The 13,449-nt window shown below is 44.3% G+C and overlaps 1 protein-coding gene across 1 annotated transcript in view; it reads left to right on the forward strand.

Annotated features, from left to right (window-relative positions):
• Positions 1-13,449, forward strand: part of LOC126260946 (odorant receptor Or2-like) — a 54,667-nt gene that overhangs the window by 16,499 nt on the left and 24,719 nt on the right. Inside the window, exons 3-4 of the mRNA XM_049958454.1 lie at positions 3,245-3,346; positions 9,538-9,693. Of these exons, the coding sequence (XP_049814411.1) occupies positions 3,245-3,346; positions 9,538-9,693 (258 nt within the window). The remainder of the gene's footprint in view (positions 1-3,244; positions 3,347-9,537; positions 9,694-13,449) is intronic.

Below are 13,449 nucleotides of genomic sequence, written 5' to 3' on the forward strand. Positions count from 1 at the left end.
CTGGCGTGAATATCTGTTATATTTTACGTGTTGACCTTCCATGTGAATCTCTGCACATTGTCGTTGTGTGGTATTTCGTACTGATAACTCCATGTCTCATGACCTGTGATGATTTTTTTTCCAGAAATCTATTTTCTGCATTTTTCATGTCAATCAATTCGTGGTTGGCGTCCACGGGTCGTTGTTCACGAGTCTCAGTGTCAGGGAAAAACTTCGCACACATTTTTCACTTCTTTGAAAAATTCTGGAGAATGCCTTGAACACTTGATTTAGAGATCTTGCTGTATTGCACTTTGTGACAAACAACATTGACACGCTATGCCCGCACTACTTAACACAGACTGCTCACAAATGACTGGTGGGATACACATCTGTTGCGTATAGTTATTAGTTCAAGCTGACACCGTCTACGCCGATGTCTCTTAAACGCTAAGCATAAAATGAGCCTTTGAACTTTCTGGAGATACGGTGTAACACAGTATCAGCCATAGACCTTATAGGCAGCTCCACAATCACATTGATAGCTACCAATTTTGGAAATCATGTACTTACATACATAGATACATACGTACATTAATCCTTGTTCCATAGATCATGACTACGAGATTTCGTAATGTCATTTTAACATAAGTTTTCTGTACACAAAATGATTAATTAATTTTTTATTTATTTATTTATTATACAGTTAATACTTCATATCTAAAAATTCATCTATTGAGTAGAAGGAGTTGTCATTCACAAATTATTTTAATTTGCTTTTAAATATTGGTTGGCTATCTGAGACTTTTGATCCTATTGGCAAATGACCAAATATTTTTGCGGCAGCATAATTCCCCCCCTTTTAGCCGAGCGGTCTAAGGCGCTGCAGTCATGGACTGTGCGGCTGGTTCCGACGTAGGTTCGAGTCCTCCCTCGGGCATGTGTGTGTGTGTGTGTGTTCGTCCTTAGGATAATTTAGGTTAAGTAGTGTGTAAGCTTAGGGACTGATGACCTTAGCATTTAAGCACCATAAGATTTCACACACATTTGAACACAATTCACCCCTTTCTGTGCCAAAGTGAGATTTAATCCAGAACAGTGAAGACCATCCTTTCTTCTAGTGTTGTAGCTATGCACTTAGCTCTTATTTTTGGATTGGGATGGGTTATTATTGACAAATTTCATAAGTGAACATATGTATTGCGAAGGTACTGTGGATATCCCAAGTTCCTTAGATAAAAGTCTGCAAGGTGATCTTGGATGGGCTCCAGCTATTATTCTGAATGGTTCAAAATGAATGGCTCTGAGCACTATGGGACTCAACTGCTGAGGTCATTAGTCCCCTAGAACTTAGAACTAGTTAAACCTAACTAACCTAAGGACATCACAAACATCCATGCCCGAGGCAGGATTCGAACCTGCGACCGTAGCGGTCTTGCGGTTCCAGACTGAAGCGCCTTTAACCGCACGGCCACTTCGGCCGGCTATTATTCTGATTACACGCTTTTGTGCAATGAATATTTTCTCTCTTAATGACGAATTGCCCCAAAATATGATGCCATATAAAAGCAGTGAATGAAAATAGACATAATAGGCTAATTTACTAATATGTTTATCACCAAAATTTGCAATAACCCTAACAGCATAAGTAGCTAAACCTAACCGTTTCAGGAGATCATCGATGTGTTTCCTCCAATTCAATTGCTCGTCAATGCACACACCCAGAAAGTTTGAATATTCTGACTGAGCAACAGACTTTTATTCACAATCTATATTTATCAATGGTGTTACGCCATTTACTGTATAGAATTGAATAAACAGTGTTTTCTCAAAATTTAGTGAGAGTCCATTTGCAGAGAACCACTTAATAATTATCTGAAAGACATTATTTACAATTTCTTCAGCTTTGCTTGTTGGATGTGATAACTATACTTGTATCATCAGCAAAAAGAACTATCTTTGCATCTTCAGGAATATAGAGTGGCAAGTCATTAATATACAATAAGAACAATAAGGGACCCAAGACTGAACCCTGTGGGACACCATTCTTGATACCTCTCCAGTTAGAAGATTCTACTGTTTTTTGCAGACTATCTTGGTTCAAATGGCTCTGAGCACTATGGGACTTAACTACTGAGGTCATCAGTCCCCTAGAACTTAGAACTAATTAAACCTAACTAACCTAAGGACATCACACACATACATGCCCGAGGCAGGATTCGAACCTGCGACTGTAGCAGTCGCGTGGTTCAGGACTGAGCGCCTAGAACCGCGAGACCACCGCGGCCGGCGCAGACTATCTGTTCTGTTAATCTCGACCTTCTGCATTCTTGGAGTTAAATATGAATTAAACCATTTGTGCACTGTCCCACTAATACCACAATACCTAAGCTTATCTAGGAGAATTTCATGATTCACACAATCAAAAGCCTTTGAGAGATCACAAAATATCCCAATGGCTGATGTTCGGTTATTCAATGCATTTCATATTTCATCAGTGAAAGCATAGTCAGCATTTTCTGCTGAAAAGCCTTTCTGAAAACCAAATTTACATTTTATTAGTACTTTATTTTTACAGTCTCTGATGCTACTCTTGAATACATTAATTTTTCAAGAATTTTGGGTAAAGCTGCCAGAAGTGAGATTGGGTGGTAGTTGTTAACATCAGACCTATCCCCTTTGTTATGCAATTTTTTTGGACTGGTAGGGTATGTACTAAAAAGGTTATTTAATTTATGCAAAAATTAATGAGCTGTTACATTTTGAACTTCATGTTTAGAAAAGAAAATTATAGTTAATTATTTCAATTTTTACTACAGTTTTTAATAAATTTGGAAATTTACTAGAGTTTCATACACCTGTAGGTATGATTTGTATGCTGTGCAAAATTATCCAAGAATCTCTCTTACTTATGAAGAAAAGTGAACCTATAGCAACAAATGCAGCAACAAATGATGAAATTTCACATTTAAAAAAAATATTTCGTTGAATTTTTGAACTTCCACTGCTATGATTGTGAATCCTGAATCCTTCCTGGTCATGCTGACAACGTTTTATGAATTTATTTGTAAAATTAATTACAGTGGAAATTGAAATGCCTCTCCTGCTCCACGTCGACCCCTTTGCCATCTATACCCTCCTTAAGTAACATTTGTCCAAGATACGAAAATATGGAGGACAGAATGAAACCACTCGGAAGTTTGATTAGTTAGAAACACTTCCTTGCCAACGTTCCAGATACTGAAGGGCGGCCGTGTGTTCACAGAGTGATGAGAGCGGAGCCCTACTCAAGGTGCTGGTCTGCGCCCCCGCGGTCAGCATGCAGCTGCTGCTCTACTGCGTGGGAGCGCACAGCGTGTGGGAACAGGTGAGTCACACGTTCATCTTCTAAACTGTTTCTTCTCTCTCTTCCAGCCCGAAAAGTGGCAGTACACGGAGAGCACAATGTTAATAAGACGCTGCACAGTGGGCCACAATCCTGCAAACAAGGCCAAAATTTCAAAATTCCTCCAATATGGTCAAAAATGGCTGTAATGGTGTTTCTAACCCTTCTGTCAACTACAAGGGGTACAACTCTGCTTCCGCCGTTTGCCGATAGGTGGCGACAACGGTCGAAAGAAACCGAACGCAGACGTCAGACAGTTAGCTTGGACATCGGTCAACATAAACTTATTCAAACATTAGTTGATTTGTGTGTGAATCATAAAGTTTTTCTTGATTGAATATGTCAGTTTATGAGCCTAATTCTCGTCATTTGCGGGAGGTGTTACTGCTTTGTTTCAATATGAAGAAAACAGCGGCTGAGTCTCATCGAACGCTCTCAAGTACGTATGGTAAGGACGCTATTAGCGAAAGAACGGGTCGTGAGTGGTTTCAACGCTTCAAGAACGGTTATTTTAACGTCCTAGACCGGCATAGTGGTGGAAGAGAGAATGTTTTCGAAGATGCAGAATTGGAGACATTGCTGAGTGAATACTCGCGCCAAACTGAAGAGGAATTGGCACGATTAGTGGGGGTAACACAGCAAGCCATTTCACAACGGCTCAAAGCTATGGACATGATTCAGTAAGAAGGAACTTGGGTCCCTTGGAGCTGAAACCAAGAGACGTTGAACGGCGTTTGTGTGTTTGTGAACAGTTGCTTCAGAGGCCAAAACGGAAGGGATTTCTGCATCGCATTGTGACCGGGGACGAAAAATGGGTTCATTACGATAACCCTAAACGCAAAAAATCATGAGGATATCGCGGCCATGCTTCCACGTCGACGGACAAACCGAATTTTCATGGCTCCAACATCATGCTCTGCACTTAGTGGGACTAGCTCGGCGTCGTGTACTACGAGGTGTTAAAACCAAGTGAAACAATCACAGGTGCTCGTTATCGATCTCAATTAATGCGTTTGAGCAGAGCATTAAAAGACAAACGGCCGCAATACAGCGAGAGGCACGATAAAGTGATTTTGCAGCACGACAACGCTCGATCCCACGTTGCAAAAGAGGTCAGAACGTACTTGGAAACTTTAAAATGGGAAGTCCTACTCCACCCGACGTATTCTCCAGACATTGCTCCCTCTATCACCAATGGCGCATGGCCTGGCTGACCAACATTTCCGATCTCATGAAGAAGTCACAAATTGGATCGATTCGTGGATCGCTTCAAAAGATGAACAGTTTTTTCGACGTGGGATTCGTACACTGCCCGAAAGGTGGGAGAAAGTAGTTGCCAGCGATGGAAAATACTTTGAATGATACATGTGTAACCAATTTGTTTCATTAGAGCCTCAAATGTTGGGGAAAAACGGCGGAAGCGAAGTTGTACACCTTGTACTTTTGTATGAAAATTGAAAAATTCAAAATGGCGGATCCAATATTGCGAAAATAATACGGATAAAATTAAAAGCCGACAGAAAATGTTTTCGGTTAACACTTACAATTTTAATGGTAAACTTTGCTATGAAATTTCTCTATTATTCTCTTTATTACTGAAAATATATAATAGTAACAAAAACTGAAAGTTCTGTAAGTTTCCTTAATCTTCTTCCTTTTGTGCTTCTTTTTCTTCATCTTTCTTTATCTTCATTTCCTTCTTCTTGTTCTTCCTCATCGACATTTTTATCCCCCTCGTCACCCGACCCATCTGGTCCCTCGCAATCGTCTGCAGCAGGCACCAAGAGGGCAAGAGCTTCCGACGACAAAGTTTTTACTTTCCTTGGAGATGGTTTCCACAAACAAGAATTATAGGGATTAATTGTTGCTAGAAGTCTCCGCAAAACATCCATATTTTTTACGCGAGAAGACTTTCGGGCAAAACTTAGGCGATATTGCCTTATTAAGATGTTTTTTTGATTTCTGTGCATCTTCCAACAGCTGACTTGTTGGTAAAAGTGTAGATTAACAGCCTATGGACCCCTGTTGACATATTGCACCATTAGTACTCTTGGACATAATGCGTGACTGTTGCAACAGCGTAGCTTCGAAACTTTTCGACGTCACTTTTCATTTTCTCAGCGTAAATAGCGGCGTTTTGCAACTGTCGCTTAAAAAATGATCCAAAGTGGGTGCTGCGGCTAGAAGCTGGATTATAAGGCTGATTCGTGAAGATAGTTCATAGTAAATATTATTTAAAAACGGAATGAATAAGAGGGCGAAATGTCGTGGAATTTAAAACTTACCTTTTTTCGCTCGCATTTTACAATTTTCTAGCTTACATTCCGGTAAGAAGCTAATTAAAGTAAACCAATTGTTAATTAATGATTAAATAATGAAATAAATCTTCATAATTAAGTATAAAACTCTTTGAATATTCATTAAAAATTGTCTGAGTTCGCTGAATAAAAACATTTCATCCAAACGACGCAGTGATCTTCCATCCCGGCTAGCTCTGTGCGCGGCTCACAAATGAATGCCGCATTGAACCTGCAGTTCAGCTTCGGGAAGAAACAGCTGGCTGCTTCTAAGACCGGTACTCAACAGCCGCATGATTACACGAAAATTCTGAACTCCGAACATACTTTTTGAATTTATGGCCGCTTTTTCGGGATTCTGATCGAGTATACGTTGGGATGAGACTGTAAGAATCGCGTGCAGCCTGTATTGCAGCTGTACCAGGAAATTAAACCTGCTCAGATAAATTTCTGGAGGAGGGAGTGTAATCTTTTTTTGTATAACAGGGCTCGTCGGAATTCAGGAAAAAGATTACTATATGTGGGAGTCAAGGAAGCAAGCCCTAAAATTACCGTAGCTCGGTCTACCATCACCGTACATCTTGTCACTTCGCTGTTCAACGGAGTCATGTTTTAGCGAAACGAAGTGTGTCTGGAAGTGGCGGGCAATAAGCTGCGAAAAATGAAGCTGTACTCTGACATATGTCCTTCCAGACTCAGAAAATCTGACATCCTTCTCATTAGCCTACCGACGGAACAATGTGTGATGACAAACGGCTTTGTGATCCAGATAGAGGACTTACCAATGTATCACATCAGATGAATTCGCAATTCCAAATAATGACTACCATCAGCTGTAGAATGGAATGACAATGAAAACTTGTGCCTGACCGGGACTCGAACCCGGATTTCCCGCTTATCGCGAGCGATCACCCTACCATTCAGCTGTCCTTGCACGGCTCACGGCCAGATCCAAACTTCTATATGTCGTCAACTATACGTCTACGATCTGTACTCGCACATCCATGATATGTATTTCCGTACAGATCACACGTTGTGCATCGTCATCAGAATAACGCAAGCAATGCAATTTCGTTATAAATGTATGGTGTTCGTGGCGCATAAATTTCAGTAGACTGCATTTCAGCGTACCGTATTTCATTATGAGGAAAGAGGGCAGATGATAGTTTGCCAGTTGACGTGCTTCTATTCCGATAAGTGATGAAACGAATGTCGTACGGCTTTTAAAATTCTGTGACTATTTAACTCGCTACTTATATTCTTCAAGAGTAGATTTTAATATTTTGTCGATGTGGGTGTTTCATAGAGATTTATTGTTTCTTTTAAGAAATAAGCCGACTATAAGGAGCGATCAAAAAGTTTCCGTTCTTAGGCCGTCCAGTCTAGAATCGTTAGGTCAACAAGAAAAAATCACCGTGAGCACTGATGCCATCATTCCACCGACGCACCAGGTTGAAGTCGCCCATTTGGTATAATAATAATGGCGTGTGGCTAGGGCCTCCCGTCGGGCAGTCCGTTCGCCTGGTGCAAGTCTTCCGAGTTGACGCCACTTCGGCGACTTGCGCGTCGATGGGGATGAAATGATGATGATTAGGACAACACGACACCCAGTCCCTGAGAGGAGAAAATCTCCGACCCAGCCGGAAATCGAATCCGGGCCCTTAGGATTGACAGTCTGTCACGCTGACCACTCAGCTACCGGGGGCGGACGCCGATTTGATAAAAACATTGTGTCCTGCTGCATGGAGAAGTCCGTAACTGCCTGCTGCACATCCTTGTTCGAGAAGAATCGTCGACTCTTCAAAGCCTTTGGTTGGCGATATTTGCGTTATAGGGAGGTGAGTTACCACGAAGCAACAGAACCACTGGCGCACCATTCCACAATGTTATTTTTTTGCAGACTTGCTGCCTCATACACATTCTTCTTTCTTCGCTGGATGTCTACCGGTCTTTGCCCTTCGGCAGCCGAGAACAGAACAATAGCATGTTGTTCCTTTTAGGGAACATTTGGTAATGAAGTCGCCATTGTTTACGTCACTGCAGCTACCGCACACGTCTTGTAAAGATAACAATGTCACACTGACTCCTTGCATGTCAGTGCTTATATACTTGCATCGGAATCATGCTGCGTTTTATGTATGCTTCAGAACTGCCCTGACACTTTTTGCTCGCCTCTTATAGGTCTAAAACAGAGTTCTACTTCAACTATTTCTTTGTTATTGTACTCTAATTTGGGGCGCTTACATCGAAGCAATGTTTCCAGTTTTTACAGCCTGGGCGATAGTACGATTGTACCGATGACGGTGACCGAGGGTGAGTGAAAGAGGATTTGATTTTAGTGCAATATATAAATTTATGATATACACTCCTGGAAATGGAAAAAAGAACACATTGACACCGGTGTGTCAGACCCACCATACTTGCTCCGGACACTGCGAGAGGGCTGTACAAGCAATGATCACACGCACGGCACAGCGGACACACCAGGAACCGCGGTGTTGGCCGTCGAATGGCGCTAGCTGCGCAGCATTTGTGCACCGCCGCCGTCAGTGTCAGCCAGTTTGCCGTGGCATACGGAGCTCCATCGCAGTCTTTAACACTGGTAGCATGCCGCGACAGCGTGGACGTGAACCGTATGTGCAGTTGACGGACTTTGAGCGAGGGCGTATAGTGGGCATGCGGGAGGCCGGGTGGACGTACCGCCGAATTGCTCAACACGTGGGGCGTGAGGTCTCCACAGTACATCGATGTTGTCGCCAGTGGTCGGCGGAAGGTACACGTGCCCGTCGACCTGGGACCGGACCGCAGCGACGCACGGATGCACGCCAAGACCGTAGGATCCTACGCAGTGCCGTAGGGGACCGCACCGCCACTTCCCAGCAAATTTTGGACACTGTTGCTCCTGGGGTATCGGCGAGGACCATTCGCAACCGTCTCCATGAAGCTGGGCTACGGTCCCGCACACCGTTCGGCCGTCTTCCGCTCACGCCCCACCATCGTGCAGCCCGCCTCCAGTGGTGTCGCGACAGGCGTGAATGGAGGGACGAATGGAGACGTGTCGTCTTCAGCGATGAGAGTCGCTTCTGCCTTGGTGCCAATGATGGTCGTATGCGTGTTTGGCGCCGTGCAGGTGAGCGCCACAATCAGGACTGCATACGACCGAGGCACACAGGGCCAACACCCGGCATCATGGTGTGGGGAGCGATCTCCTACACTGGCCGTACACCACTGGTGATCGTCGAGGGGACACTGAATAGTGCACGGTACATCCAAACCGTCATCGAACCCATCGTTCTACCATTCCTAGACCGGCAAGGGAACTTGCTGTTCCAACAGGACAATGCACGTCCGCATGTATCCCGTGCCACCCAACGTGCTCTAGAAGGTGTAAGTCAACTACCCTGGCCAGCAAGATCTCCGGATCTGTCCCCCATTGAGCATGTTTGGGACTGGATGAAGCGTCGTCTCACGCGGTCTGCACGTCCAGCACGAACGCTGGTCCAACTGAGGCGCCAGGTGGAAATGGCATGGCAAGCCGTTCCACAGGACTACATCCAGCATCTCTACGATCGTCTCCATGGGAGAATAGCAGCCTGCATTGCTGCGAAAGGTGGATATACACTGTACTAGTGCCGACATTGTGCATGCTCTGTTGCCTGTGTCTATGTGCCTGTGGTTCTGTCAGTGTGATCATGTGATGTATCTGACCCCAGGAATGTGTCAATAAAGTTTCCCCTTCCTGGGACAATGAATTCACGGTGTTCTTATTTCAATTTCCGGGAGTGTATTAAGCTTTTGTACATTTCATCTACATTTGTGACGACTTTGCCCCTTCCCTAAAAAAAGTAAACTTGCTCTACTTTTTTTTGCTTTTAGGGGGAGCTTGTGTCCACGGCTGCGTACAGCTGCGACTGGCCAGACGCCAACATCAGCTTTCAGAAGGCGCTGCTGCTGGTCATGGTTCGCGGGCAGAGGCCGTTGACGCTCACCGCTGGCGGGATCTACCCCATACAGAGGGGCACATTCCTCTCGGTAAATTCTACTCTTCACACAGTTGACTGTTTTGGCTATTGCTGCATCATCTCTCCATCGCGAGACCTTTATTGCATGTTGTAACCAACTTGTATTCCCTTTTCTGTGATGATTTAACACCCAAACAATCTACCTCTACCTATACTACTGGCCATTAAAACTACTACACCACGTAGATGGCGTGCTAGAGACGCGAAATTTAACCGACACGAAGAAGATGCTGTGATTTGCAAATGATTAGCTTTTCAGAGCATTCACACAAGGTTGGCGCCGGTGGCGACACCTACAACGTGCTGACATCAGGAAAGTTTCCAACCGATTTCTCATACACAAACAGCAGTTGACCGGCGTTGCCTGGTGAAACGTTGTTGTGATGCCTCGTGTAAGGAGGAGAAATGCGTACCATCACGTTTCCGACTCTGATAAAGGTCGGATTGTAGCCTATCGCAATTGTGGTTTATCGTATCGCCACATTGCTGCTCGCGTTGGTCGAGATCCAACGACATTTAGCAGAATATGGAATCGGTGGGTTCATGAGGTTAATACGAAACGCCGTGCTGGATCCCAACGGCCTCGTATCATTAGCAGTCGAGATTACAGGCATCTTATCCACATGGCTGTAACGGATCGTGCAGCCACGTCTCGACCCCTGAGTCAACAGATGGGGACGTTTGCAACACAACAAACATCTGCACGAACAGTTCGACGACGTTTGCTGCAGCATGGACTAACTCGGAGACCATGGCTGCGGTTACCCTTGACGCTGCATCACAGACAGGAGCGCCTGCGATGGTGTACTCAACGACGAACCTGGGTGCACGAATGGCAAAACGTCATTTTTTCGGATGAATCCAGGTTCTCTTTATAGCATCATGATGGTCTCATCCGTGTTTGGCGACATCGCGGTGAACGCCCATTGGAAGCGTGTATTCGTCATCGCCGTACTGGCGTATCACCCGGCGTGATAGTATGGGTTGCCATTGGTTACGCGTCTCGGTCACCTCTTGTTCGCATTGACGACACTTTGAACAGTGCACGTTACATTTCAGATGTATTACGACCCGTGTCTCTGCCCTTCATTCGATTCCTGCAAAACGCTACATTTCAGCAGGATAATGCACGACCGTATGTTGCAGGTCCTGTACGGGCCTTTCTGGATGCAGAAAATGTTCGACTGCTGCCCTGGCCAGCACATTCTCCAGATCTCTCACCAATTGAAAACGTCTGGTCAATGGTGGCTGAGCAAATGGCTTGTCACAATACGCCAGTCACTACTCTTGATGAACTGTAGTATTGTGTTGAAGCTGCATGGGCAGCTGTACCTGTAGACGCCATCCAATTTCTGTTTGACTCAATACCCAGGCGTATCAAGGCCGTTATTACGGGCAGAGGTGGTTGTTCTGGGTACTGATTTCTCAGGATCTATGCACCCAAATTGCGTGAAAATGTAATCACATGTCAGTTCTAGTATAATATATTTATCCAATGAATTTCTTCTTGCTAGCAATTTTAATGGCCAGTAGTCTATATAACATCATCGTGATTTACATGTACAAACATACTCCACATGTCGCTTTACAACGCTTACGGTCTTCATGGCGCATCTAGTAATACACTTTCCCCTTCCAGTGGTGAATTTAACACTAGTATGCACTAAACCTCTCGCTCCCTTTCTCTCTCTCACTCTCTCTCTCTCTCTCTCTCTCTCTCTCTCTCTCTCTCTCTCTCTGTCCCCTCACACACACACACACACACACACACATACACACACACACACACACACACTGTTTTTGTGTGATAACTCTATCGCCATTTGACTTTGTTTCCAATATAGTAATTTGACGTTTTGAGCCATTATTTCGTGCAAGTGGGAAAGATGTCAATATATGTTGTTGTATGACATTTAATGATATCTTTCCCAGTTGCTATGTAAAATGGCTCAAACGAAGAAACCACGTCAGTAGAAATGATAAAAATCATACCGTCGAATGACGTTAAGTTATCATTTAAAAACTTTACATTGAGGTGACAAAAGTCCATGGATATCTCCTAACGTCGTGTCGGGCATACCTTTTCCCAGTTAAGTGCAGAAACTCGCCATGGCAGTGATTCAAGAAGTCGTTGGCAGTTCTTTGCAAAAATACTGAGCCTCTGTAGCCGACCATAATTGCGAAAGCGTTGCCGGTACAGGATTTTGTGCACGAACTGACCTACCGATTACGTTCCATAAATGTTCGATAGGATTGACATTGGGCAATCTGGATAGCCAAACCACTCGTTCGAGTCGTCCAGAATGTTCTTCAAATCAATCGCAAACAATTGTGGCGGCGTGAAATGGCGCATTGTGATCCATAAGAATTTTATCGTTGTTTGGAAACATGGCGTCCATGAATGCTGCAAGTAGTTGAAAATTGCCATTTCCAGTAATTGATCGACTCAACTGGACCAGAGCACCCAGTTCATTCCCTGTAAACACAGACCCCACTATTATGGAGCCACCATATTCTCGCATAGTGCCTTGTTGAGAACTTGGGTCCACGGCTTCGTCGTGTCTGCGCCACACTCGAACCCCTCCGTCAGCTCCTACCAACTGAAATCGGGACTCATCTGACCAGGGCACGATTTTCCAGTCGTCTAGGATCCAACCAATAAAATCACGAACCCTAGAGACGAACTGCAGGCGATGTCGTACTGTTGGCAAAAGGACTCTCATCGCTCGTCTGCTCCATAGCCCATCAACTCCCACTTTTTCTGCACTGCCTTAACGAATACGTTCGCCGTACGTCGCACATTGACTCCTGCAGCTATTAATGCAGTGCTGCTTATCTGTTAGCACTGTCAACTCTACGCAAACGCCGCTGCTCTCGGTCGTTAAGTGAAGGCCGTTGGCTACAGTGTTGTGCGTGGTGAGAAGTAATGCCTGAAATATTGTGTTATCGGCGCGCTCTTGACGTTCTGGATTTCTGAATACTGAATTCTCTGACGATTTCCGAAATGGAATGTTCCATGTGTCTAGCTCTAACTGCTATTCTGCGTTCAAAGCCTGTTAATTCCAGTTGTGCGGCAAAAACCATGTTGGAAATTTTTTCTCGTGATTCACCTGAGTACAATGACAGCTCCGCCAATCCGCTGTTCTTTTATGTCCCGCATAAGCGATACTACCGCCGTCTACATATGTTAATATCATTACCTCATGACTTTTGTCACCTCAGCGTATTATGACTTTAGCACCAATAAAGAAAAGATCATCATGCTGTCTCAATTTGTTATTATGGTTCCTGTGCGAAATATAAGCTTTTGAGTTCAAAAATGTTTCAATTCCTAATAGGCCAAACTCCTGAGGTCATCGGTCCCTAGACTTACACACTACTTCAGTAGTAGAGCAAGGAGCGTTACCCCAAGTACCGTTATCTAAGATGGTGGCTGTCACCCCAAGGGCGGGCGCCATCCCAAGTACCGTTATCCAAGATGGCAGCCGTGACTCAAGTACGTGAAGTCAGGTGACGTCAGCGGATGACGCAAGTACCGTTATCCAAAAATGACGGTAAGATAGGTTAGTGAACGTAGTCCAATTACCCTAAGTCACTCTATCCTAGGAACTGGCGGAAAGTTTGAATTTTGACGGGAAGATAAGTCAATTCGGGTACTTCTACTAACCTAGCTCACCTCTTCTGAGGAACTGGACACAATCCTTTGTTTAAACAATTACAAACATTATCACCATCAATTGTCTTTGCCATCCTCTTAGGAAAATGG

This window comes from Schistocerca nitens, chromosome 5 (assembly GCF_023898315.1).
Source record: "Schistocerca nitens isolate TAMUIC-IGC-003100 chromosome 5, iqSchNite1.1, whole genome shotgun sequence".
NCBI classification, from domain to species: domain Eukaryota; kingdom Metazoa; phylum Arthropoda; class Insecta; order Orthoptera; family Acrididae; genus Schistocerca; species Schistocerca nitens.